This window comes from Phodopus roborovskii, unplaced genomic scaffold (genome assembly GCF_943737965.1).
Source record: "Phodopus roborovskii unplaced genomic scaffold, PHOROB, whole genome shotgun sequence".
In the NCBI taxonomy this organism is placed as follows: Eukaryota; Metazoa; Chordata; class Mammalia; order Rodentia; family Cricetidae; genus Phodopus; species Phodopus roborovskii.
This window is the reverse complement of record NW_026126418.1, coordinates 68,955,184-68,982,995: the sequence shown is the minus strand read 5'-3', so window position 1 is coordinate 68,982,995 and position 27,812 is coordinate 68,955,184. Positions and strand designations below refer to the sequence as shown.

At 51.1% G+C, this 27,812-nt stretch overlaps 1 protein-coding gene across 2 annotated transcripts in view; it reads right to left on the bottom strand.

Annotated features, from left to right (window-relative positions):
- Window positions 1–17,439, bottom strand: part of Col5a1 (collagen type V alpha 1 chain) — a 148,570-nt gene extending 131,131 nt beyond the window's left edge. For both annotated transcript variants that reach the window (XM_051184962.1, XM_051184963.1), the window contains exon 1: window positions 17,298–17,439. In XM_051184962.1, coding sequence (XP_051040919.1) covers window positions 17,298–17,406 — 109 coding nt within the window. In that variant the 5' untranslated portion in view covers window positions 17,407–17,439. The remainder of the gene's footprint in view (window positions 1–17,297) is intronic.
- Window positions 17,440–27,812: the final 10,373 nt, after the last annotated feature.

The following is a 27,812-nucleotide window of genomic DNA, read 5'->3' as shown; positions in this document are numbered from 1 at the left end:
TCCCATGTCTGAGCAGAACAGACCAGGGAGCCTACACTGAGCCCAGACACCCTGATTTTGTGACTCCAGACAAAGCATGAGGCAGCCTGGGTTTCTCCTCTTGTGAAATGGGTAGATGGAGACCACTAGGGCCACAGAGGCTCAGCTGCGGGCTTCACTTCTCGACATCACATAAGAAAGTATACAGTTTTTAAGCTGTTTTCAGACTTATCCTAGGTTTGTTTCATGAACTTGTTTGTCTGTTTTGGTTTTTGTTTTAGTTTTGTACACAGGGTTTGTCTGTGTAACTCTGTCCTGAAACTCACTCTGTAGATCAGGCTGGCCTTGAACTCACAGAGATCTCCCTGCCTCTGCCTTCTGAGTACTGGGATTAAAGGCATGTGCCACCATTGCCCAGCTTCATAAACTTTTTAAAAATCCCTTTTCATGAAGTGTATGGGCGTGTGTGCACATGTGTGCAGGTGCCCACAGAGTCTAGAAAGGGGCAGTGGATCCCTCTGAAACTGGAGTTACAGGTGGTTGTGAGTCTTCTAACATTGGTACTGGGAACCAAACTCAGGTCCTCTACAAGGACAGTACAGACTCTTAACCACTGAACCATCTCTCCAGCCCTTGCTTTATGAACTTTTAAGTCCACAAATAGTTTTTACTGTTATGTCAGGCAAAAGGCAGCTGCCTGGCAACGGGAAAGACATGCAGCCCAGAGCAGCCAGTTCACACAGCACGGCACTGTTTTCTGTAGCTGTGTATCGCTGGCTTCCCAGCCACACACCTATTGAGAACCTGCATTCATCTCTCAAAAGAAGCAGTAAGAAGTGTGGCCTGAGGACCTGCTACCCACTCTAGGAAGAAACCTGAGTCCAGATAATTGAGCATACTTTCCCATGATGGACACTGTGCAAGCACAGATTTGGGTGTTTTCCCTCTGGAAGGGAAGAGTTCACACTGGGAGGAGCCCTCTTCTTCGCTGGGCTTCACCTCAAGTCTCTGGAAGACTGGCATTGTTCTGTGAATCTGAAGCTATAAGAGAAAGTAAACCTCATTCCTTTCTGCACTGCGTCCTGTCCTGTGCACACACACACCATAACAAATTTAAATGCCTCCCCTGTGGCAGGCATGGTGGTGCATGCCTGTGATCCCAGCTACCAAACTGAGCCAGCCTGGGCTACCTAAGGAGAGTCTGTCTGAACAAATGACTCCTCTTGGTGAACCTGCGGGTATTTTGAGCCTCTGCTCTTCCCAGCAGTGCCTTGCACACACATGAGTAGTGAATACAACACACCCCAAGGGCAGAGTTGCTGGATCAAAGGGCACACACGTTTTAACATCTCAACAGCTACTGCTGTTTACTTCCTCAGGTGATGATGGTCCGTGGTGTATCCATGGTCCTGGGTGGGTCCTGAGGCTTTACCTTCATGATGTCCTTGTTGACATTACATAATTTTCACATGTATAAAAGTTCCAAACACTTTCCTTCCTAGAACTAGTCAAACCTTTAACCTTTTTATTAATTCGTGGCAACTCCTTGCATATTATACCATTCTGACCCCTTTCCTGCTACATAGATTCACATTCTTTTCTTGGGATTGGTGGTTGCTTTTACCCTTCAGCCAGACGGGAAAACTCAAATAACTTCCTTTTACAATTTCTGAGGTTTATGTCATGCTAACGATGCCATCTTCCCACCCTACCCCCTGCCCTGCCTCGTCATCGAAAACACCTACCTCCCATGCTTTCTTCTAGCGGGTCTGCGGTCTCAGTTTTAAAGTTCACATCTTTGATCCATTTGGAATGGATCTAGTACAAAAAGAGGGCAGGCAGGCAGCATCTTTGCCCCAGATGGCTTCTTCATTATCCCAGCACAGTTCAGCGAGTAATCCTTTCTCCCAAGGCCCATGTGAAATTGCAGCCTTTACTGGACCCCAAATTCCTGCCAGTGTCCTGGCTTTTAAAGGCAAGGGTCATACATCTCCCACCCTCAGCTGACTGACTCACACGGAATGGGGAACTGCTGTTCACCAGCCCCCAACATGTTCTCCTTCCTAAATGCAGCCCAAGGATGCCAGAGCTCTCTGCACACCCCACCCCTGCAGCATGCTTTCTTTGTGATGGGTGGCTTGGAATAGGAGGCATAGGGACCACTCGAATGTCCACCAGTAAGGAGACACTCTGACAAATGAGGCCTTCACGGAGGTCAGGATGGAGGGAGGGAAATCTGCAGCACACACAGCACAAGGGCTATGAGAGTCCTCACTGCTGCCTTCAGGCCTCAAGGTTGTCACCTCCAGGGAGGGATACCCAATGGGCACAGGGTCCTTGGCAGAGTGGCTGCAGGAGCAGGTACGGTGCCCAGGTACTTCCCAGGCAGCCTCTGTGACACACGTCCCCTCCTTTCCTCATTCTCTGCATTCATGAGCTATGACATGGAGGAGGGGAGGTGGTTTTTATCCATATCTCCGTTCACTTTCCTGCTCTCTAAGATCACTGCGAGACTCATCTTTTACCACAAAACATATATGCTATTAAAGGAGGAGAGGCAGAATGCACACTGTGGCCATCTTCAGTGGGGGAGCTAAACCCTGGCTGACACCAGTGTACTCCCAACCAGACTGGCCTGTGACCCCTGGGGACCTGACCCAAACAGGGTCTGTTCTCCCCCACTACCCACCCCACCCCCGCCAACTCCCCAGATGGCATGATAACTGGGGGTGTGGAGGTAGTTCAGGTCACAGTGCTGGCATACTTGACCCCAGGAAACAGCTCAGATTTCAAAGACCCCACGGTCCTGCCAGCATGTCACTCTTCTCCTTGGGGCTCTGCCACTCTATGCCGATTACAGGTGTGTAGAGCTCACCGTTACACTTCAGGAAGGAGGTTTCCTTAGCCACTTTTTGGCAAAGTCCCACACAGTGCCTTGGGCATTGGTGGCACCCACAGAGGTGCTGCTGACTTGAATTTCCAGGTTTAGCAGAGAAGGCAGGGTAGATGTACATACAGCAGCCCCAGGCATGAGGCAGACAAGGTTCTTCTACGGCTAATAGCTCTGGACTTAAGGACCACAGTACAAACTCTAATTTGAATGCATGGCCCCACAGAGACACAATAACACTTTTGGAGCTCATCAGCCGGTTTCCACCCAAGCAGGTAGCTATGTGAACCCATCCCTTGAAGAGCTGTGAGAGCAGGCGAGGTAAAGCCACAGGATGAGAGTTGGATGTCCTAGCAAGAATCCCTGCCAGCTGAGCTACTCTGGCATCGGCCTCCATGCCCACCTGTGACCTCCCTACTGGATGTGAAGATTCCCCACAGATGTAGAAAGGGCCCTCCTGTGGCCCCTAGGGTACATAAGAAGAGCCCCACCAGTGAGGTTCAAATTTGAGAGTCACTGGGCAGAGAACTCCATGTGCCTAGCTAAGAGTCAGGAAAAGTGATAGGGGAAATGGAAGCCAGCTTCTCTGGCACCTACATTTGGAGTCTCCGGGCCATTAGGAATGTCAAAACAGGAAGGAAGGTGGTAGCTGGACAGGCAAGAAACCAGCAAGTTATATTCGAGTGTCACACCGGTCATTCAGTCTGACTTGCTCAGGGGTGGGGCTGCATGGAACGGGGCTGTGTGGGAGGAACAGTGCAATGCCAGGGCTGAGTGGGTGTGGCTCTGCAGGGCTGCAACATCACTAGAGAAACCAGACCAGGAAACAGCTTTGTAAGTGACTGGAAAGAGATCAGACTGCCTCTCTGCCCAGGAATTTATCTGTTGGCCAAGATACTGGCCAGGCCTGAGCACTGGGGCAGAAAGAGCGAGGCAAGGGCCTGGCGTCTTCAATAGGCTTAGTCTTAGCCCAGGGAGGGACGCTGGGGGTGTGCCTGTGTCCAGAGTGAGGAGTCCTTTATAGTCTCACTTGCCACCCCCAAGTCCTGGATGACAGAAGCTGCTCAAGGGCGGGGCTCAGACATAAAGAAGTAGCTGGGGAAAGTGGGCTGGCGCAGGCAGTATTTAAATCATTGCAAAACAAAGCTGGAAGTTTTTATGGGGTGAAATGGTTGATCCTGGAATTAGAGGAGCTGGGGCTGAAAGCAGCAGCTGGGGAATGAACACTCTGAAAGATGGCAGGACCAGCTGGCCAACAGAGAGCTGCAGAAGAGTATCAACCCAACCTCAGGCTGGCTCTTTGTGGGCCTAGCCATCACAGAAGTCCTTGCAGGGACGGTAACAAGCACTTGGGACTGCTGAATGGGGTGAGGGGTCCACAGAACTTAAGCTGAGAGCTGGGAATGTGGCTAGCTGTAGAGTGCTTCCTAAAGCTCACAAAGCCCCGAGTTTGACCCCCAGGTCTGTATAAAAACTGAGTGTGGCAGCAAACAGCTAGAATGGCAACACTCAAGAGGTGGGAGGGGGACAATCAGAAGCCCAGGGCCACCTTGACTATACAGTGAGTTTGAAGCTGAGCTGAGATTATAAAATCAAAGTAAAAAGTACCTCACCCCCATGAGGAGGCAAGACATGTTTGGCTTTACACCCACAGGACTCTCTGGAGATATCAGACAGAGTGTGTGCAAACCTAGATGCCCATCACCATGTTCAGACACAAGTCTGCTATTGTCCTGGGCATCACTGAGAGGCCCTGGTTTAAATTGCCTTTGGACTCTGATGCACAACTCTGGGTCTAGCCCTGTGTCTGGTAGGGAAGAGTGCAGAAGGACCTCAAGCCAAATGTCCTGATCCAACACATATTATGAGCAGCCTCCTTGGCCAGCCCACTGTCCTAGGTGTCCCTGCAGATATCAGGGCATCCATCCTAGTAGCCCAGCTCTACAGCATTCAGACTACCTTCCAGGACTCTTGTGCTCTGCCCCAGAATTTCCTGAGTAGCATGGGCAAGGGCTTCCCTGGCTTCCCAACACCAAGTGCTACTCCACCATGGCTACACTCTTGTTCAGAGAACACCCTGGAGTCAGCTCAGCCCAGAAAAGATTAACTGGGCATGGCCCATGCTGGTCCACCATGAGATACAGCAAACTCCAGACCTGTCTGGTTCTGTGTGACCTCAACTCTGCCTCCTTAGGTTCTACAAGCCTGTGGAGGATGTAGATATTATCCACTCCACTCTGCACATGAAGAAACTGAGGCACAGACATGTCATGCCTGAAGTCACACTGGCTACCCAAACCACACCCAATTTTAAAGCCCTGAGGTGCAATGCTACACTTGGCCTCTAGGTGATGCCTTCCTCTTTTCCCACTATAGCCGGAGACCTGAATTCCAAGCCTGGGGCCATTCCACAGAGCTAGGGCCAAGATCCGCTACTGCAGTGTCCAGGGTATACCGTGGGGCCAGGTGGAGGGCCTAGGCAGCAAGCATCAATTATAGTATCAGAGGCCCATGGGGCACACCAAGACAGCCAGGTCACATTGTTTTCAGAGTTTTTAATTTTCTTTTCTGAAAAGTTCATGATTTAAAGATGTGGATCACACCCTGCTTGACTTCTCTAGCCCCATCGAGCTTAAGGCTAAGCCGTACCAGCTTAACTCTTGGACCCTCTGACTGATGACTCAACTCCCACCCAGCAACCCCACCCACTCCTGCCCTCAGCATTTGGCTTTCCCAGAGCATCCCCCACACCCCTTACATCAGCTGTCAACTGAGATAGAACAGACAGCCCCTACCTGGCCATAATCCCCCACTATCAGACCTTCCTTCCACTAAAATGGAAAAATGTGACTCTGACTCAGACTCCTAAACCGGCTGCTCACAGCTGGATGCTGCTGAGAGCAAATCCCCAGCGCTCTCCAAAGACAGCCCAGACCAAGCAGAAGACTGGGAACCCAGGGCTGGGCTTTAGGAAGTAGTACCAGGGACAGGGACCTGCAGCCCAGGCCTGACAACACACACACAGAGAGGGGGGGGGACTCAGATGTAGGACACGAAGGACACAGGACCCCTCATCCTGCCACAATCCCCACACCCTACCTTCTACTACAGGGATGGAGACAAACCCCCCCCCAAAGAAAAGGGCGAAAGTGCCTTCAGTGGAGACAGGAATGTCACCTGCCACAGCCTCCTCACCCTGACACTGAACTTGAGTGCCACCCCTCAGACTGGACAGTTATTCCCAGAGCATAGATGTTGCCTTAAGGGCTCAAGCTCTGTCCCTCACTAGTTGCAAGGCTTCTGTGGACCTGGGTCTTTTCATATTTCCCTACCATCATCCCTCAGGTACAAGTATAAATTAGCGTATCTTTGGATTATATTATGCTACAATGTTTGATTTTGTCAGAAATTGCCATTTGAGCTGCTGATTCGAGCAAGAAAACAAAATCATTCTCGTTCATGAAAACAAAAATCATTAAGTGAATTCTGGCTTGGGATTAGGGCAAAATTTCCAGCAATTTCTCAAATGGCCACAAACACACCTCTGCTAGTTTGTACTATGCATTTGTATGAGTCATTGTTCTCAGCATTGACAATCATAAAATCAAGATATTGAGTGGCCCTGAAAAAACACTGAAACCACTCTACATCTGGCAACAGCAGTATTCAGGCCAGATTTAATCTTTATATAAAGATGAACAAGCATGCCCATCTCAGTGTGCAAACTTGCTTTCATCTTTAGTAGATAATAAAATATGTATAGCAAAGAACTGTTTTAAAATAACCTTCCTCACACTTATCAGTAAAAATTTGATTTGGTGCATATTTTATATATCTGTATACTGCAGGCCTCATGAAATAAGCCTGGTTTAGAAGATGCTGTTAGGATAGACTAAGTAGGAAAAACTTGGGTAAAGGGGGTAGGGACAAGGGTGGGGAAGAAAAGGAAGGGGACAATGAGAAGGGAAGAGAAGGGGAAGAAAGTAGAGGAGGAGAAGCAGGAAGGGACGAGGAAGGAAAGAAGAAAATGGAGGAGAGTATGAGGGGGAAGGAGGCAGTAACCTGTGAGTCTTACCCTCCACCTTCACTGACCAGTGGACAAACTTGCCTCTTCATGTGAAGAAGGTTCCTTCTACCTTAACCCACACAAGTTACCAGGTCCAGGGGAAGCTTAGAGGAGAAACAAGACACCAGAGCCTGCTTGGAGCCCAGTCCAGAGGCCAGCCCTCCTTAGCTGTCCTGACCCGATGGCAGGGTACCTGAAGGACCACAATGGGAAAATCAGTCATCTGCTCCCCATTCTCCAGTCTTTCTAAGGTACAAAGTCAAGCAGGGAGGAGGGCCTTGGCTTTCCCCTAAGATACCCCATGTGGCCTTTCTGCCACACTGTCCATGCCCTCATACAGCAGTCCCTCCCAGAGCTTGCAAATCCTCCTTAAAGGCCAAGCAGCTGTTTGCAATCGGCACAGCCCTGGCCCCAAGCAGAGGAGGAGGAGCATGTCCACAGGCTGGACCCAGAGAGGCACAGGGCATATGAGGACAGGCAGCTCCAAGGCTAGGAGACCTGGGGCTGCCCCTCCCCATGGACAGAGCCAGCAACAGTGAAGAAATGGGGCAGGTCTAAAATGACAGAAAAGACGAGAGTTCTCTCCCTGCAGCCCATTTGCAGTCACTGCTGAAGAACAAGGACCATCTAGCCAGCCTTAAGACAGAGTCTGATTACATTAACAACATGGCTTGGAGGTAGTTTACAGGACCTGTGGGATGGGGGGGGCACTCTCCTGCCTGCACACCATCCTGAACAGAGATGTTTGCAAACACTGATAATCAGTGCCTGCTTAGACAAGAAAGGCCTTGGTTGAGACAGTCTGCATTGACCTCCCAGACTTCAGAGGCAAAGAGCTGGAATAGCACCCCCAGCTGGTTGGATTCAGGACAGCTGGGTCCCTTTTCTCAGCCCCAGGATTATGGCAGATAGACTCTCCCTGCCAGGCAAGGGTCTGGTGCCCTCTCCTCACCACCTGCGACTTCAGTAATGTCCAACTCACCTGAGTATAATTATCTGCAAGTGGCTGAAATCAGGGGCCAGACCTTCATTCTGTAAGTCCTCCTGCAGGACTTCTATCCGTCCCTTCCTAAGTGGCCACCCGGCCCTCCCACTCCTGGGCAGAAAAACACCTTCTGAACTAACTCCCAGGTGTTAGATGCAGGGGAAGGTGGAGTGGCCCCAAAGTGTCCCAGAGAGTCATCCTCACCAGCAGTGGGACCCCTGACTCTAAGGAGGTGCTGAGGTGGTGTGGTAGTGTATGCAGATACACCAGCTTCACACTTCACAGAAGGGATGTTCCCCTATCCCAATCAGTAAGAAAGACAAGCTACATAACAGTTACATGACAGGCCGTCCGATACCAGCATGGACTGGAGGCATCTTACTGTGACAGGCTCGATGCCCACAGGAATCCTAATACCTCCTATAGTTAGCTCTGCATCCAAGTAATCAAGATCAGAGAGATTAAGTAGCATGCTCAAAAGCCCACAGCCAGGAGCGCACACTCCCCTGATTTACAGGACCCTCCGTTGTCCATTTCGCGAAGTATCTGCAGAACTTTCTCTTCTAATGTCTGAGATGCAACTGAGCTGGCAGTGGGGAAGGCCCTCCCCAGGGACTGCCTGCTGTGCCCAGAGTTGTCCCAAAGTGCTCTCAGCAAAATGTGAGGGGAGTTCCAGGGAGCGTCTTAAAACTGACCCCATTAACCCACATCCACAAGGCAAGGTCCCAGGACCTCTGAAGTTGAAAGTTATCTGAGTACCTGGGTCCTCTACCAGGCCCCTCAAGGTCCTTTTTGAAGGCACTGGATCAGCTCACTGTCCTACTTTACTTTCCTCAAGCCCAGAGAGTATGAGCTTGTCTGGACAAGGTCATAGGCCTTCTTGTAAAAGACTAGCATTTGACTCCCTGGGGACCAGCCCTCTGTGCCAGGACTTTACTAGAGGGCAGGAGAGCCCCTGCTGGAGCTGTAGTGACAGTACAAGAACGTCTGAGATGCAACTTTCCTGTTACAGGCACAGTACACAGAGCACCAATCTTGTGTCACATACCGGGCAGTCACTGCAGGTCCTCAGCCTCAAGCTTGGCTGAGTTGAGCCTATCCTGTGTCTGTCACCCAGCTCACCAGTAACAGCAGCCTGAGGTCTCAAAGCCACACAGCCAGGACAAGCTCCATGAAGGCCCCTCAGGCTCTCCTGTGTCAGAGTCATCTACTCAGGGGATAGCTGAGCTGATAGAAAGGGCTGGAGCCTGCACTATCAGCCTGGCCTTGGGAGGCTGGAAGTACAGTGGTCCTGGGCCTCCCTGCAGCTCCTTAAGAAGCTCCAGGCAGTACAGCTCCATGTGCGAGCCCTGCAGGTTCCATGTGTGCCCCACACAAGTACACACTGACATCACAGTGTCATACAATGGGGTAGCTACAGTAGACACTGCAATCTCTACCAGCTTGCCTCAGAGATGAGGCAGCATCTTATGTCCACTCTGCATATGGGAAAACCAAGGCAAGGGCAAGATGCAGAGACCTTCCTTCCCAACCCCTGATGGTGAGCTGGATGTCCAAGGGCGTGGGAAACAGCTGTCCTCTGCCCCTCTAGCCTGGGGCCTCCAGGGCACTGACCCTCTCTAATCCTTCCCACGCAGATGTGTCACCAAGAAGAAAGTACAGTCTCAAGGCCCCATTAGAGTAGTTTCGCCAGAGCAGACCCACCAAATGGGAAAGAACCTCCGGACGACAATGGGCAGAGCCCAGAGAGATAGAGCAGTTCTACCTAGGAGGCTGGCTTTGGCGGACATATGCCCAAAGAGTCACCAATAAAGCAGGTGGGTAGAGAAGCAGTGGGATGAGGCAAGGCTAGCAGTGGGCAGACCTGTACTGAGTCTTAAGTTTCCCTCGCTAGACTCTCAGCCACGTCACGGCCCAGAACCTCACACTCCCATACATTCCAGCCCAGCCCTGATGCCTATGATCTGTTGGGAAGTAGACAGGAGCTTGCTGAACACCAGAGTCTTGCCTGTGGAGAAGACTGGACGTTCCCCACAGTCAGAAAGGGAGAAGCGTCCTGATCATTCTGTGGGAGAGGCTATGTAAAGAAGGAGGCTGGTAGGGTATCCCCAGACATCACACAGCTTCTCCTTACACTATTTCCCCAGCCAGGCTCTCCCTGATGAAACTCAAGCCCAATCAGGAGGACCTGAGAGAGCACCTTCCCCAAAGGTCCATCCCATGTTGCTGAGCATCCCAGAGCCAGACTAAATTCAAGGTGTTCTTCCTTTGTCCACCATGGCAACTGCAAGCTGTCCCATACTGGGGCAGAAAGCAGCTTTATCCACACCCACATTGCCTGCCACTGCCTTCTATGAACTCTGACAATGGAGGGAAATTAGCTTGGCTCGGCATGCCAGCTGGGTGTATACCTGGACCACTGTCCTTCCAAGGGAGGAAGTCTCAGGGGTACCTAAGTCCTGCAATGAAAGGGAAGAGAACCACCACTGAGTACCTGAGTAGGGACATTTCTATCTTCCTGAATCACTCACCTCTGGCCGAAGGAAACAGGGGAGCCAGGCTATGTCACCTCAATGGCTTTGAGCATGGGTTGAAGGCCATACATCAGTATATTCTACAGTGGTGAAAGCCACAGAGGCAAAGAGCAATTTGCATGGCTTCTCGTGACCTGGCCTGGAAGAGCTCCTTGTACACATCTGGAAGGATCAGTCCCATCCAAAGATGTCTGAAGAGCACAAGCAGCTCATGCCTGGGAAGCACTGAGGAACACAGGCACTATGATACACAATCACTGCCTGCACAGGTCATGCCAGGGGAGGACTGAGGAGCCCAAACACTATGCAGGTCATGCCAAGAGCACTAAGGCTCACAAGTACCGTGCAGGTCATGCCTGGGGAGCACTGGAGAGCACTATGTAGATCATGCCTAAAGAGTGCCATTAAAAGTGAAGATGAACAGGAGTCAGAAAAGAACATCAGGGAAAAGCGCCCCCTGTATCCATCAAGGGGCACCTACCTTCAACTGTGCAAAGGTTGGACCCCAGGGTGCTTGGCACAGTGCTTCTGAGGCAGGCATGGAAACACAAGCTGGTCTCTGATTGGCTAGTGTTCCATAGGGACTGGCAAGTGCCTTCTTCTGGTTCTCCAAAGCCTCTTTGGGGTTGGCAGGAACTATCTCATCTTGACAGGTACCTCCAATGACTGGCACAAATCCCAATAGCCAAATTGTATTTTTCTGCTCTCCACTTTAACTAAACTTCACTTGACGAAATCACCTATGCAGATGTCTGTCCCTCTACACATCTTACTCTAGAAGTTCCTGTCAGCCAGGGGTGACTCACCAGGTGCTCACCAATGCCCCAGCACCCACAAAGGCCAATTTCCTCACTGGAGCCCTAGGCTTCCCTTCTGCACAATGCAGGAGAATGGTCCACCTGTTCTGACTCTCACCACGTCACAATGTCCACTAAGGCTAAAATGCTCACCAGTCTCAGTGTGAAGTCAGTTTTTCCAAGCAGTCCCCAGGACCCCACCCCTGCCCTCACACACATTTTGATGTCATTTTGTGCCATTTATTTCTCTTTTTTAAGAATGACTTAGACTCCCCATTGCCAAGGAACTGGTAAGAAAGAAAAGGATGGAAAACTGAGTTTGCCCACAAGAACCCAGCTCTAGGGCCATAAAGAATGCTCTACAGATTATGGATGCCTCCTGCCAAGCCTGGCAGCCTAACCTCAGTTCCTGGAACCTTGATGATATAAGAGAACTAACCCCTGCTATTTGTCCTCTGAGTACGAATGCACACACCAATTAAAAAAAAAAGTTAAGAAAGAGCTCTATAATCGGGAAGCAAAGGTGTACCCATCTTATGGCCAGAGCATCTCAGAATCTGCCCCTGAAGCTCCAAGATACTACACTTTGAGGAAAGTGGGTCAGTCTGTGGTTCATGTCTTAGGTCTGAGTCACCAAATAATAGTAACATTTACCACTCATGTGGGGGTCATTACTGAAGTTGGGAATATTCCAGAAAAATTACTGTGTTCATAAGGAGCTGAGGGCTGACGGCTGAAACTATGTGACATGGGTGACACAAAGTGAATCCCTGACCTGCAGAAAGCACCCAGAAAGTGCCTCACCTCCTGTTCTCCCATTCCATCACTTCCTCCCCGGAGCCAGAAGAGGTGACCAGGAGCCATGAACGGCCAGGTCCCTTCGTACTTCCTGACCCCAGATCCTCTCATAGAGAAGTAGCTACAGCGGGAGGGGCATGGAGGAACCTTGCTCACATCACACAGGAACAGACCTCCAATGGCTGAGCTTGGGACCTCGGGAGTGGTGAGAGAGTCACAATAGACACTGAAGACCCAGTGTGGCTCTCTAGGGAGAATATGGGTGGGTACAGCACATGATAGCAGCTTCTAACCACATCAAGAACCCCCAAGGATCCTAACAGAGATCATGGAGCTTGGCTGTGTTTCACATGGCCGTGTATTTCTCTCACAAGAATCTGCCGTGGCTACCATTACTCATCTGCTCACAAGTGGGGAAACAGAGGCCCAGGCCAGCTGGAAAGAGTTGGAGCCAGGAAGGACATGCAGGCTGCCTCACCCGAGCCACTTGTTATCCTATGTAACTGCAAAATGGTCTATAAGAAGGGCTGACCAGGCTCCACCCATTGTATCCCAGCACATCCAAAAGCTGGGCCAGAATTGCTACAAGCATCTGGCAAAGTGCTGACAGCAGATGAGCTGATTGCATGGGAGAATACAGCTAGAGGGGGAGACCAGGTGTCAGTGACATAGTTCTCCTCATCAAATTGGGGGACTTGTGGATCAGTCCCACTCTGTGGCAGGACCCAGGGCTGTGGTCACCAGGAGCTCCAGGACTCCAGGGCCATGAGCATCTTTTCACCTCCCATTGTGCACAGAGTAGAGAAACTTTATCAAGACAGCTGTGGAAACACAAACACACAAGTGTATGCTGTCATACTCCCACACATATAAGCAGTTACACAGAAATGTTTCATATATGTGGGCATAAAGTATACACAGGGACATAGATACCACATGGGCAAGAACATTACACACATACATGCAGCCCGATGAGCACATAACAGCCATGAAAACAACCCTGGAACTGACCTGTCCAGGTCCTTCATACATACCCATCAGGTGACTAAAATACCACCATGATGGGGCTAGGCAGTGTGTCACATGCAGATGAGGGCCAGGGCAGGAAGACACATATGCATCTCTCCCCAAGCTTCTAGAATATTGATGTTCCCAGAGGATTTGGGGAACCCTTTCTTTTGCAATTTACTACAGAGTACAGAATGTTCAATGGCCCTGTATCCCCAAGTCTAAGCCACTTCCTAAGGGACCTTTGCAGAGCCACCCAGTTAGTCTCAGGCCCCCTCAAACTGACACGTGCTAGTCTTTCCACTTTTCAAGAATGAAAACTGAGGCACAGAGACTCATCCTGGCCTAGCCAACCCCTCAACCTCAGGCAGAGACAGTACATGCTGGCTGCTCTGTTGTGCACATCCCTGGAGCCGCAGCAACCTCACCACCAAGGAATGTCCCCCACAAATCATCTCCAGAGTTCCCACAGGCAAAGCCAAAGCCTATCTGGTCTATATCATATTCTGCTAGCACAGTGCCAGGTCCTGCCTCCCATCCTGAACCGGAAGGGGATACCAGAGAAGAGTCATCGAAGTTCTGGAGACCCCTACTTGTCCTCTTTCAGTGGCATTTTTGTTCTCCTGGTGTAGGGTCACTAAGGCAGGCAGGAACTAGGGACCTGCCAGCCTACTAATGAGGGGCTTTCCAGCCAAGGGAGATGGCCCAGGGTGAACCCCCTGGGATAAGTTTGGAATATCCAACTAGGAAGGCAGGACAAGAGCAAGATTAAAGCCGGAGGGAGAGGACACAGTGGGGAAGGGTAATGAAAAGTAAAGGAGGTCAGGATCAGAATACCAGATAGCCTCCAAGATGATCCCACATGGCCCAGCACACCCCAGGTGGCCTAAGAACACGAAGAAAGATGTCTGGTGCCAGGAGGGAATCAGAAACCCCTTCACCACCGCCCCCAGATGCTCCAGGCCAAGTGCAAGCTAAAAGCCTGTGGTACTTGAAGGTTCTGCTGACAGTGAAGTAGCTGGGTGGTCCAAAAGGAGATGAGGAGACTGACGCCCACTGAGTCCCTTCAGAAAACCGCACACCTCCAAAAGGAGATAGAAAGGAAGGAGGATGGAGAGGAGGAAGAGGGAGGGAAGGGCATAGAGGAGGAGAGAAAGAGAAATGCAGGTAGAGAGAGATACAGCAGAAAAGAAAGAGAGTAAAATTTGCACTGGCCCAGTTGAACACCCCATCTGCCCCCGTGGGTCCTGCTTGGACTGGGTCCCCAAGCTGAGACTGTATAGCCCAGGATACTGGCTCTCCCAGGGGAAAGCGAAGAAATGGGTGTGAAAACAAAGAACAGAATGTCTGGGCTGGGGCCAGGCAGGAGGGAGCAGTTCACTCCAGGCTCTGCACAGGTGGTCAGAGGTTCTTCTCACCCACTGCTGAGTTTCTGTCCAGGCAGGTACCAGCAAACTAGCCACCAGCGTTAACTGTGTCCAGAGCCATAGGTAGGCCGGCTGGACAACCCCACACTACAGCAATGTCCTAGGATGAGGGAGATAATGCTTCCCTGGTACATTAGGTGCCATTGGCCATCTCTGATGTGCCATGGGGGGACCAAGTTAGAGCCTTATAATCCCTTCTCTACTCAACTGTAACCCCAAGAGGGTACAGGCTGATGCAGCCAGGAGATAAAAAATGGAGAAAGGGGCCTCCAGCCAGAGCCAGGGGCAGGCAGCGGGCATCAGCTGGCCTCGACTAAGGGTGTGGCTATGAGGAGCATCCAGAAATATCCACAGGGTGGGGTGGAGAGGCAGTCTCTAGCCAGCACCACAGGGCCAACCCCCAGGACAACATCATCAGAGAAGAGGCTGTGAACTAGCTCCAGGAGGGGACTCTACTGCCACAGCTGGGTAACAACAACTGGAGAGGGTCCATAACTCCAACCCTGCAGCAGAGTAATACACCCTGACAGATACAGGGCTTTCTACGGGGATCTGAGTCCCTCCACCAACTGGACTTTGTGAGGAAAGTGAAGGAGGGATGGAGGGAGGAGAGGGGAGGGAGGGCCCAAGGATGTCACTGGAGCCAACTCATTGAGTCACAGGAAATTTAACCATTCAGTATCTGTCAAGTTTCACAAAACTTGGCTGCCTTGCCCTGCAAATTATTGCAAAAAGCAATCACATGACTTGAGCCCACCAATAGCACATGGAGGAGATGACCTCAATTTCCAAATATTGGGGTCACGTTTCATTTCCCATTACGCCCCCCTTAAGACTTTTAGCAGCTCCCAGTGCAATCTGACTTCTCACTCCTTCACACATTTGGCCAAGAGGGAGGCAGGACTGTGCTCACAGAAAACTCAGAAAACATCTGGCAGATCCTGAGAGGGAGAGAAGGGCAGAGCAGCCTGCACTTTCTCCTGACTCACCAGCCTTGAAAATGGGCTGCTGCCCCGCTGGCCATGCACTGGGGATGATTTCAAAGTGGGTCCCACCACAGGGAGAAAGCTTTCTGGAGCCCATCCAGAAACGCAATTTCTTTGCATGCTTTGAAAAATATCTTTTGTCCAAAGCAAAATGTCTAACACCACAGCCAGGACCCAGGCAGCCCCTTTCCAAGTGGCCGCACCCTCAACAGCAAAGGGAAGTGGGGGTGGGTGGGTGATAGCACAAAGATGGAGTGGAGCAGAGAAGCTGGTGGCCACAGGGCAGGGCAGAGCTGGAGCAAATGGTTGATGCCAGGAATGCCCTACCACCTACTGTGGTAACCCCAGCTTCCCCGGATGAGAATTCCACTAAGGATTCCCTCCTGAGGTTCTAGGAAAACCCCACTAGAGGAGCTGGGCAGGACTAAATACCAGGGGAGCATTGTTGGGGGGAGGTGAGAGGCTGACCCCATCCTGCCTCTCCTTCACTTTTCTGGGCTTCCATCATCCTCTACTTAGAACTGAACCCTGCAAAACCCCAGGTCAGCTGGTCCAAGTCACAGAAAAATGGGCATCAGCCATGCTCTCCCTCTGTCCCCCAAGGTCCTAGAGCCCCTTCCATTCCTACTCCTGCTTAGATCATATACCCACTGGACACTAATGGCACCAGGAAGGAGCAGAAAAATTGGTCGTGGAGTGTGGAAAGTGATTTTCCCACTACTCCTGGAAGCACCAGCTAAGAAAAGTCTTGTCCTGGATAAGGGCTGGCCAGGCTGCAGCAGCCACCGCTGTTCTGTTCTGCAGCCTGAACTCCTAACAACCTTTGCTTGCCCTATCAGTGCATGCCCAGATGCCTTCCCCACCCTGGACTAGGGTGTTTTGGGGTCTGGGGAGATTTCCCCCACAGAAAACTAACAAAAGTGATGCTGAGAATAATATTGCTGCTCAGACGTGAGCCTAAAAGTGCTGGAATCCAGTCAGGGACAAGCAGTGCCTCTCTGATTCCTCCCAAGGGATCAGGGCTCCTTCGAAAGGGCCCATCCTGGCAGGAGGAGTCTCACATCTGCAGATCATCTGAGCAGCTCCCAGTCCAGACTCCAAGGCCTTCTCCTGGCCTGGCTCCCCGTTCATCCCATCTTTGGGCAGAGAGCCCAAGAAAACTACCTCTAAAGGGTTAGGAGGTTTGCGGTCAGATTAGGAGCAGGGTTGGCCTACTACAGGGCTCCACAGTGACCCCTGAACGCTTTGCAGGGCCTGCAGGGAACCCTGTCCCCTGAGAAAGCAGAGAATCAACCCAGACAAGCTGGAGAGTGTGTACCCAGGGAAGTCCAAAGCTGGGGATTCAAAATTCTGGGATCCCCTTCACCCCAAGAGGTCCTGGAGGAATTGATTGACTTTGACTCTAGGGGGCGGCCCTTCCCAGCTTTCAAAAGGGAAGTTTCTGCTGAAGGACTGCGTGGGATGCAGCGGGTCGCCTGTGATGTGGGACGGAGAATGTGAGGTTTGGGGACAAAAGTGTGACCACCTCCGCTCCGATCTAACACGAGGCGGACTCTTCCTTGACTCGCGCGACAGCCCCGCCCGTCTGGCCCGTTTGAGGAGGGGGCGGTACGCCCGCGGGGATGGAGTTGGCCCGGCTCCCTCTCCCGGGCCCCCAACGAATGGTATTCGTTGTCTTGCCCGGTGCATTCCACAGGCCAAGGGGGAAAGTTCTGCAGGCTCGCAGGAGGCCGGCGGCGAAAGCGTCTGGGATGACAGCGGCGTGGCGGTTCCGCGCGAGTTCTACAGTCCCTGAGGCCCGGTCCCCCGCGTCTGAAGGACCCTTACCTGCGCGACTCGGAGGCGGCGCCCACAGCAGCAGCAGGAGCAGGAGCAGTGGCGGGGACAGCAGCGGGGCGCCGGGGCGCGCAGCTTTCCAGCGGGTGTGTACGTCCATGCCAGCAGGGATGCGCGGGCCGGGGAGCGGGGGCGCACGCGATGCACGGGGACCAGAGACACGGCCCGGGTGGCGGACGCAGAGGGGAGTGAGACAACTTCAGGGAGTCATAGGAAGCTCGGCGCCCGCCCGATCTCTCCCGCGGCTGTGGCTGTCCTGGAAGGGGCGGCGGGCGCGCTCGCCCACGGCGCGGGGATCAACTATGGCCTGGGATGGCCGAGACCCCCTCACTGGCTGCTCGCACGCGCCCTGTCCTCCTCCTTCTAGTCCCTTGGCCTCCTCGCCACTGCCGCCCCGCGACCCGCTCCCCGTGGGCGCTCAGCTGGAGTGAGGTCCTGCGCCAGCCGCGGGGACGAGGAGTGCGGACCTCGCCTTCGGCGCCGAGTACTTTTCCCCCCTTTCCCTCCCTCCCTCGCTGCTGGCAGACACCGCGGAGGCTGTCGATCCCCAACGCCCGCAGCAAATCAGAGCCCGGCGCCCGGCTCAGCAAAGCCGGCCCCCGCCTCCCACTGGGCGCCTCAGGCGAGGGGGTGGGGACAGCGGGCGAGTCGCGGCGAGGAAGGGGCTGGCCCGGGGCGGGAGCGGACGTGGGACGGGGGCGGCGCCCCCGTTCTTTCTCCCCGCTCTGGGCGGCGGCCTCCTGAGCCCGATGGCCCATCCTGGTCCTGATTCTTCCCGCCCCAGGTGCCCCGACCTGGACAGACTCCAAGAACCAGCATTGACCCCCACCCCCACGAAGTTTGATCGCTTGAGTTCAAAAGAGAGAGGAATTGCTCTACCACGCCGGACTTTCTCTTTAAGGAGGAGTTCCGAGAGCTCCTCTTCTGGGCGGGGACTCAACTAGGGAGACTCAGCCAGAAGGGGCTCCCTAGACTTTGACTGACAGGTCAGCCTAGCGTTGGGGACCCACTTTCCGCCTCTCACCAACTAGATTATCAAGGATACTCAGAGGGGCCTCAAGTGGACTTGGGGTGACCAAATTACTAATCAGATAAAGGTTAGCCTCAAATCTCACCCCACCCTCTTCCTACTGTCCCTGTTGGGCCAGCCACTTGTAAGAAAAAGGAAGCCAAGGGAGAGAAGCCCCCTTCCAAAGCAGAGAGAGACAAGTGTTTCTCCCGGATCTCTCCAGGCCCAGGAGGCCCTGCTAAGCCTGACTCACTGTCCTGCCCTTCTACAAGGGCTTCGCGGTTTGTTTAGAAAGAATCAGAGTGAATTAAGAAGGCTTGCAGACTCAAAGCCATCATCACTGCCTTTGAACACATTGGAGCCTGGGAGGATTTTAGAGTGATGGGGACCTGACTGGGACTCCTTTCTCCTTTTACAACTTGGGGCCCCTGTGAGATTCCCTGCATTCCCTTACTTCTCATCACTAACCAGAAGTGCAGGAGCAGTCAGAGGGCAGAGGCAGCCAGGGGTTACAGGCAGGCAGAGGGCAGAGATAGTCAGAGGAGATGCAGAGATAGCTTGCTCCGGTTCTTGAATCTGGATGTAGGTGGCTAGCACTGACTTAAGCCACACCTTGCTCAAGTGTGAGATGTCCCTAAAGTGGACAGCACACAGTGCACAGGATAGAGGAGGAGGGCTGGAGATGCAGCTCAGAGGCTGTGCAAGAAGGTAACACAAAGAGGAGAGAGGGATAAATAAGCATGAGAGCACAAGCCAGAGGGCAGATTCAGGCATGGCACAGTAAATGTTAAAAGTCAACGAGTATTGTTCAGATGGATGGTTAGGGAATAATTACATATGTGTGTGAGTTGTATGAATGGCAGTGAGGTGTGTGCATGTGTGTATATGTATGCACATGGGGCACTTACATATGTGTGCATACTGTGTGCCTGTGTGTGTATGGTATGTGGAATGTGTGCATACATGTGTAGAAGCTGTGTGTGTAAAGATGTGTGTGAGTTATGTGTTCATTTGTGTGTGTGTTATATGTACTGTGTACATGCATGTGTGATGATTAGTCTGAGACCTCTGACCCTCTCTTTCCCATGCACCTCACTGAGTGAAAGTTTCCCTCTAGTACTCCATGAAGCCCTGCCACACCCCCTTTGACCTGGAGTAGCCCTGCCCCCACCTGCAAGAAGCTCAACCTCTCCCTGTGGACAAGGAGAGCTGGCACAGGTCAGCAATATGGTTACCAGCAAGCAGTGTGGACTTCCCCATTCCGTCTTGCGGAATGCTTCACTTCTCCCCAGACACACACGAGCTTCTCTTCTGACAGTCTGGAAGCTGGTCCTTGAAGAGCCAAGTTCAGTGTGCATCCCCAGGTCCTGGAATGCCCATCAGGAATCATGGGAAACTTGGGCTTGTGGCTCATGACCCAGACATGTTGTACTGGACAGTTTTCTTAAAGGAGAGAACCTCATGAGAATGCTGCCATAAGATCCAGCTATAGGGCATTTTATTAATTAGTGATTGATGAGGGAAGGGCCCAGCCCATTGTGGATGATACCCTCCCTGGGCTAGTGGTCCTGGGTTCTATAACAAAGCAGGCTAAGCAAGCCACAAGTAGCAAGTCAGGAAGCAGCATTCCTCCATGACCTCTGCATCAGCTCCAGCCTCCAGGTTCCTGCCCTGCTTGAGTTCCTGTCCTGACTCCTTTGATGATTATCAACACTGTGGAATTGTAAGCCAAATAAATCCTCTTCTCCCCAAGTTTCTTTGGTCATGGTGTTTTGATGAAGCAATAGAAACCCTAAGATACATGTTTTATCCTCTCCCAGGAGTAAGCAACACGATGACTGGGCCAAGATGGCAAACAAAGTTTCTAATGCAGTCCAAGCCTGGATTTGGGAGAAATGAGTTCCTATCTCATTAGGAAACTCAGAGAAAAATCTACCAATTGGGTGCCTTGATGTAGGCCCAGAATGGTAGGAGAGTGATCCACCATTCCATTGGTGAGTTCCATGAGGAAGTGAAAACCTCAGCCATCCATGAGCCTTTCACCAAGCTCAGCTGACATTGCCCCACACTCTGTCCCCAACCTACATCAGGTCCATATAACAAGATAGCTTACTTACTCTTCCCATCTGCAGGTGGGAAGCTGCAAGTCAGAGAGGGTAAGGAGCCTACCTAGAACACCAAAACTCACTGTAGCAGAGCACAGATAAGAGCCAGTCCCTGCAACTGCTCACTAGACACAGGATTCTTATCCTTTCTTGGTATACAAACTCCAAATGCCTGCCTCCCAGAAGGAGCATCAGAGCCATCCTGCTCAGGCACAAGTAGCCCCATACCAGCATCCTCCTGTGTCCATTGGCATCTCATTATGATGGAGAGTCCTTGAAAATCTACATATTGTTCAGTCTGTTTGCCAGCATGACTCTAGGCTCTGAGGAGTCTACAGGAAACAAATCACCCATGGGCCCCATCTACACTAGCCTGCAGTGTTGCACCAGGGTTCCATGGTCTCGGGAGTGGTCCTGTGCTTACATCTTTCTTTTTCCATCTTACCTGGCCATATGCATCTGCTAGTGGCATGACAAGATGGAAGGGTTGACCTCCATCCAATGCCCCCTTCATGTCCCGGCCAACCATTCATGCCCTTTGTTGTAGAACAAATGGTCCTACAAGAAAAATAGCTGACATTATCATCGGTCAACTGTAGGAGTCCATCATGATTGGTTTGTGGATTATTGCTATGCTCTCATGGAAGGAGGGGAGGGGAAGGTCATCGGACTTTTACCTGAGACTCCAGGGGAAGTAGAGGCAAAAGGGAAGCTCTGGGGGTGGGACGTGTTTCCCTCCTTCTCAGAACATATGGACTACCCCAGAAAGCTGTCCACACACACATTACAGACAAGGCTCTGCTGATCCTCTGTAACACAGGCTTCTGTGGCCCTGCAGTAGGTGCAGAAAGTCATGAATGAGCTATGGATCTGAGTCATGGTTAGGGATATCCATACCAGCAGCGATGTCTTTGTGTTTTGCCCAGGAGGGAGCTCTATCCATTCATCCTTCCACTGGTGTTTAGAGGTCAGGCCATTGACACAGTTTCACATGCCATTAAATGCAAGACCTAGACATATGAGTTCCCTGTCTGAGATGCTTGTCACCTATGAACCTAGGTGGTAAAACTGACTCTGAGATTCCTAAAGACTCAGATGAGAAGGTAAGTGGCAGGTTTGGGACAGAGGGGGCAGGGTAATCCTGGATTTTCCCTGTGTCCAGCCACTCCCTGCACCAAGCTGTTTCCATGTCCTGTCCACCAAGACTGGCTTTTTTAACCTAGTCTGGCTAGCCTTTCCCTTCCAGTGCCAAACAAGCCTTTAAAAATGATGGGATTTCCAGGCAAAACAGCCCAGGAGACAGTAGACTGACTTTTGGCATGAAAAGCGAGTTTGCAGGGAATCAGACGACAGCATCCTGAGATGCGTTTTCCAGACAGTGGCAGCTGGCGCACAGACGTCTCCCGTAGCCTGTTTTACAGAGTGGGCTTGAGACTGCAGGCCAAGGAAAATGTCCATGGGAGAAATTCCTGTTTTGTCTCTTTAAGAACTGTCTGCATGTGGATATAGAGCCCCAACTGCAGAGGATGGTTCCCAGGATCAGTGCAGTCACCTAAAAATCACCTAAATTCCTGCAGGTCTGTGATGACCTTGCCATGAAAAGATCTGATCTCATCTGATCTGTCCCATGGGGCTGTTTGTGCATGGTGGCCAGGACTGTAGGTAGTGCATGCAGAGCCAGCCAGTTATGTGGGGAGTTTGGGGATGAATAGAATTCGAAGAGGAAGCTTGCACTCAGAAAAGATTGCTGGCTCCTTTGAACAGTCACTTTTAGGAAGATGTACTGATTAGTTTTTGTCACCTTTACACAAACTACAGTCATCTAGGAGAAGGGAACCTCAGTTGAGGAATTTCCTCCCTCAGATTGCTTGTGGGCATATCTGTGTGTCATTTTCTTGGTTGTTGATTGATACAGGAGGGCTCAGGATAGCTGAATGTGAGACTAGAAACAAGACAATCATCAGCCTTACTCCATGGTCCCTGCTTCAGTCCCTGCCTTCAGGTTTGCTTTGGGTCACAGTGTTTATCACAGCAATAAAGAAGCAAAGTAGAACAGAAATAGAGGAGATCTGGACCAGGAGTGGGAAGGCAGTTCAAGGATGGGCAGCAATGTCCTCAAACTCAAGGGAGCAAAGTTTGTAGGCCCCCACAGATAAGGCACAAATGTTTCCTCAGACAGTGTCCATCAGTGTGCCTTCAAGCCAAGAATCATGTACCCTTCACTCCTGTGTGACACCCACCCCCTCTGCCCAGCACAGACCACAGATATAGGAACCAAGTGGACCAGCATGGGAGAAGAATGGAGTGCTACCAGTTCTGCCACAGAAACTTTACTCTGTCCAGTAGCACCTCCACACACACCTTCCTCTACACAGGCACTGCTGATTCCCCTGTCACCTGTCTGGCCCTAGTAATTGAGCATCATCTGTAAGGGATTCAAAGGCAACTACTCCTATTTCAAAGATGACCAAACTGGGACCTTAGGGACCCAGCTGATCTTGGACAGCAAAGCGTTGTACCTGTCCAGGTCTGTGATAATGCCTATTGCTGCTAACAGCCAGGTTCTGTGTCCTTCTCTCCCAGTAGTCACTACTACTGTGTGCCCACATCCTAAGGATGCCTCAAAGCTCAGCTCTAGACGAGCCTCCCCAAGCCCTGGGTTTCTCCTGAGCAAGGCACCAAGGGGTGCCATGGATTTCTGGTCACACCCATTTGCCTACCATGTGACTACACTGAGGCCTGAGGACATTAGGCTGTTGGCTGATGTCACCTCATAAGGGTCTGGTGAGGCTGGGATTTGGAACTGGGTACCCCAAGTACAGTGAACACACCCTGAGCTCTCCCAGAGCTGGGGGTTCATCTTACATGGTTCTTGGTACTGAGGTCAACTGAAGAATAAGCAGTCGATACTTAGTGGTGATCTCATTTGTCCCCAGTATGTTCTTCACCCTGAGCACTGGGACAACCTGGCCAGGTTAGCATTCTGATACCCACTCACTGGCAGAAGCAGCTAGCTTTGCTCTCACTTCTAGTACAGTGGCCACACTAAAGCATTTTGGGCTACCACCCCAACAACCCTGGACCTAAAAGCAATAAAAGCCACCTCTCTAGCCCGGAGATTGCAAGTCAATGTGTGTAGGGTCACTTGCCTTCCAGAGACACTTGAAGGACCCTTCATACCTCCTCTGCTCATACTTGTGACAAGTTTTCCCAACAGGATACCAAAGTCCATCTTGGTCTCCACACCACCTTGTCTGCTTTGTAGTTACTCTAGATCTCTCTAGCAAGGGCATTTGTGAGAGACATGTGCAGTCCAAGATGTCCCTACCAGCATCTCAAGATGTTTAATTGTAACGGCATAATCCATTTGTAATTAAGTCACATTTAGCTCCAGGGCTTAAGATACAAACATAGAACATGGTGCCACTAGTCAACCCATTACAGCTCTGGACATAGTAAGACAGGTATCTGTGTCCCAAGCCCTCTCATCTCTCCATCTCCTTGAGCCAAGAAGATGCTGGACTCCACAGCTGTGGCCTAGAAAGGCAAATAGGGGCTGCAGTGCAGCTGGGTGTCAGGGTGCCCTGAGAGCCTCTTCCCAGCTGGAGAACTCAGCTGGCAAATGAACTGGCCACTGGGCTGAGAGCAGTATGAGATGGTGGTGCCTGCCAAACACCAACTGGGACTGTTGGTTTTTCCAGAAGGCTCTAACTTTATTTGTTTTCATTTTGAGTATTAAACCAATGTTTTTAATGGAAATATCTGCCCTCTTAGATTTTCTTCCATAGTAGGAAATTTAAAAAAGGGATGTAGCCTTTAAAACAAGACTCTCAAATTGGAGTCTCACCCAGAAGCTGAATTCACTTGTTCCTCAAAGTCATTGAGCTTGGTCCATAGGAGAAGCCTGGCCTTAGAGGATGATGTATGTAGTTAGGGGAGGTGGGAAGGAGTCAGGAAGGGGCTGGATGAAGAAGAGGAGGATGGTGATATTAGTGAGACTCCAGCACAAGCCACTTACCTGACTCCTTAATATAGCGTGTGTGAGCATATGTGTGTGTGTGCATGTGTATGAGCATGTGTGAGCATATGTGAGCATGTGTGTGTGAGCATGTGTGAATGTGTATATGGGTGCATGTGTACATATGTGTGTGTGCATATGTATGAGCATGTGTAAGCACCTGTGTGTGAGCATGTGTGTGTGCGTGTGTGTGCATGTTTGTGTACATGTGTATGATCGTGTGTGAGAGCATTGTGAGCATGTGTGTATGTGTGAGCATGTGTGAGTGCGTGTGTGTGTGTGTGTGTGTGTGTGTGTGTGTGTATGTGTGAGTACACATATGCAGGCACACATGCTTGTGAATGATGGGAATATATGTGGAGGCCAGAAGTCAGCCTTAGTGTCATTCTTTAGGAGACAATCATCTTGCTTTTTCTTTTTTGAAATAGAATTATTGGCTGAGACCTGGTGCTCACCAGGAAATTCTAGCCTGGCTGGCCATTGAGCCCTGGGGACCCTTCTGTCTCCACTCCCCCAGCACTGGTGATATAAAACAATATTTTTATGTATGTTTATGTGTGTGGAAAAAGTGTTAGTGCATACACATGTGTAGGTACCCAGAAAGAGAGTATCAGGTGTCCTGAAGCTGAAGACACAGTGCCCTGTGAGCCATCCAGTGTGAGTGCTAGAACCTGAACTCAACCTCTGTGAGGGTAATATGTGCTCTTAACCACTGAGCATTCCCTCCAGCTCCATGTCCATCTACTTTTGGTGGGTTCTAGAGATAAAACGCATGGTCTCATATGTACAGGCAAGTGTTTCCTTAGGTCCTGTTACCCCCTTTGATCCTCACTTGAGCCATAGCGAAACAGCACTCAGGACCTTCAAGTAGCACTCAGAGCAATAGGATTTCTAGGTGGAGAAACAGGATTCCCTAGGATGATAGCCCTTGCTGTCTGCCTCCAGGAAGATTGGATAAAGGCGACACTTAGCTTGATACACAATGGGACAGGTGTGAAGGGGTGCTGACAAGAGGTGGGGAGCCCTGGGTGGCAGTCAATGGAGAGGGCCACGGCCACATTGCCGATCTGTGACTGCCATCTTACCTAAAAGAAAGTTCTGGAATGATGTAGCTGAGCTAGCCCATCTTGAGTTAGTTGGTGGGGCCCAGATGCCTTCAGGAGTATCCTCCCATGGGGGAGGCAGAAGATAATTGATATCAGCAGAGCAGCTGGAGTGGTGCTCACATAAGCCATGTGATACCTGGAGCCACCAGGAGCCACGCAGGATCTGCCACTGGAACCTCTAGAGCAGTGATTCCATAATGCTGTGGCCCTTTAATATCATTCCTCTGTTGTGCTGACCCCCAACCATAAGATCATTTACATTGTTACTTCATAACTGTAACTTAGCCTCTGTTGTGGATCTTAATGTACATATTTTTTGGAGATAGAGGGTTGTTTAATGGGGTTGAGATCCACAGGTTGAGAACCACTGCTCTAGAAGAACCATGGTCCTGTCTATACCTGATAATAGACTGGTGGGCTCCAGATCCTAGAGAATGAGCTTGCTTATTAAGCTACCCAGTCTGTGATATTTTGTAACTGGAGCCCCAGGACACTCAGACATAGCCCTTCTGAGGCCTCCAGGCTAAGGGGACAGCCTAGAGTACAGGGTATCTCAGAGTAACCCAGATGGTGGCAGCTGGGAGGAGCTGGGTATGGTGGGCCTGGGCTCAGGTGGCTGATGCCCCAGTGACACGTCCTTCGGGTATCCCTCCTATCATGAGTTGGATCAAGGAAGAGGTACAGGGCCTAGGTCATTTCTAAACAGGTGGGGCCACAGCCAGGAAAACCTACACATCTGCTGCCACCATCCCTAATGGACTCAGAAAGAAGACAACCCTATGTGCTACTTTCCTGACAAACTCAAGCCAGGATTTCTGGTGTATTTTAATTAGGTTTCTATTGCTTCGATGAAACACCTAAACAAAAGCACTTGGGAAGGGAGGTTTATTTAAGTTTATAGTTTGTAGTCCAACATGAAGGGAAGTTAGGGCAGGAACTCAAATAGGTACCTAACGACAGGAACTAAAGCAGAGGAAGACTACTTCCGGGCTCGCTGCCCATGGCTTGCTCAGCCTGACTTCTTATATAACCCAGGCATGCACCACCTACAGTGAGCTAGGACCCACCTATATCTATCATCACTGCAGAAGACACACCACAGGCTTACCCCAGGCTAATCTGGTGGGAGCGTTTTTCTCAGTTGGGGTTTCGTCTTCCAAAATGACCCTGGATGTGTCAACTTGAATAAAACTAGCCAGCACATGGATCCAGGAAGGTCTCTGACCAGAACATTAACCCCAGAGTAAAACTAGAAACTCTGAGGGTCCTGGCTACAGGAGCAGTTCCGCTATGTCAAGGGCTTGGACAATCTGCAACAAGAGTACAGGATGCCCCAGGTAGCACGGATTCAGGGAAAGGTGTGGGCCACGGAGAGCCTTACAGGGTGAGGTTGGAAGCAGATGAGAAGGCTGTCCAGGCCTGGCCAGCTCTAGTTCCCTTCCAAGCATCATGTGAGACCCCCCACCCACCCACCCACAAGCACACCAGAGAAGGTTAAGCTTGAGCCAGTGTTCAGTGAGTTTCTGGGAGACATTGGACATGAAAGTATCTTCTGGTCACTTCTGAATGACTAGGAGACATGGGAAAGAGGGTATGCAGAAAGAAAAAATAAAGCAGGACAGAATCCCCAGGAAAGCTAGACAGGGAATAAGGAGGGAATGGTGTGATTATCTGGCATAATGAGCTTAGGTGGGCACAGGCATTCAGCTGTGGCCTTGACCTAATTTGGAAGAAGGGCGGTTACAGACACCAGTGAAAACTCACACATTGACACTGGCATGGATAGCTCAGGTGGCACTAAATTCAACGACAGGCGTCCTTATATGAAAAACACAGAAAAGAGACACAAAGTGGAGAGGAAAGGCCACGTAAAGGTGATGAGCAGGAGATGCTGAGACCAGGAACTTCCAGACACAGCTGACCCTTCCATGACTGCTGTCCTGACCTTTGGCCTCCAAGACTGTGGGAGAATACACTGGTGTTGTCCCAGTTCTCAAGTGGTGCTTCAAGACACAGAATCTTTGCACAGTAGACCTTTTCCTTCGTGTCTACTTGGCTCCAAAGACCAGAAACTCGGAGCTGTGAGAGGTCAGCGGGATTCTCAACGTAGAGGAGGGTATGAAGGGTATCCACCCTGCCTGGTGCCACCCCTGCTCTGCTGATTTGTCCTGTTTGCCTCCCAGGCACTGTCCTCTCAGGTATTTGGCACCATGAGCTGGCCACCCATTGGTAGCCTCTTAGGCTCAAAAAATGCTGGCACTGCAGCCC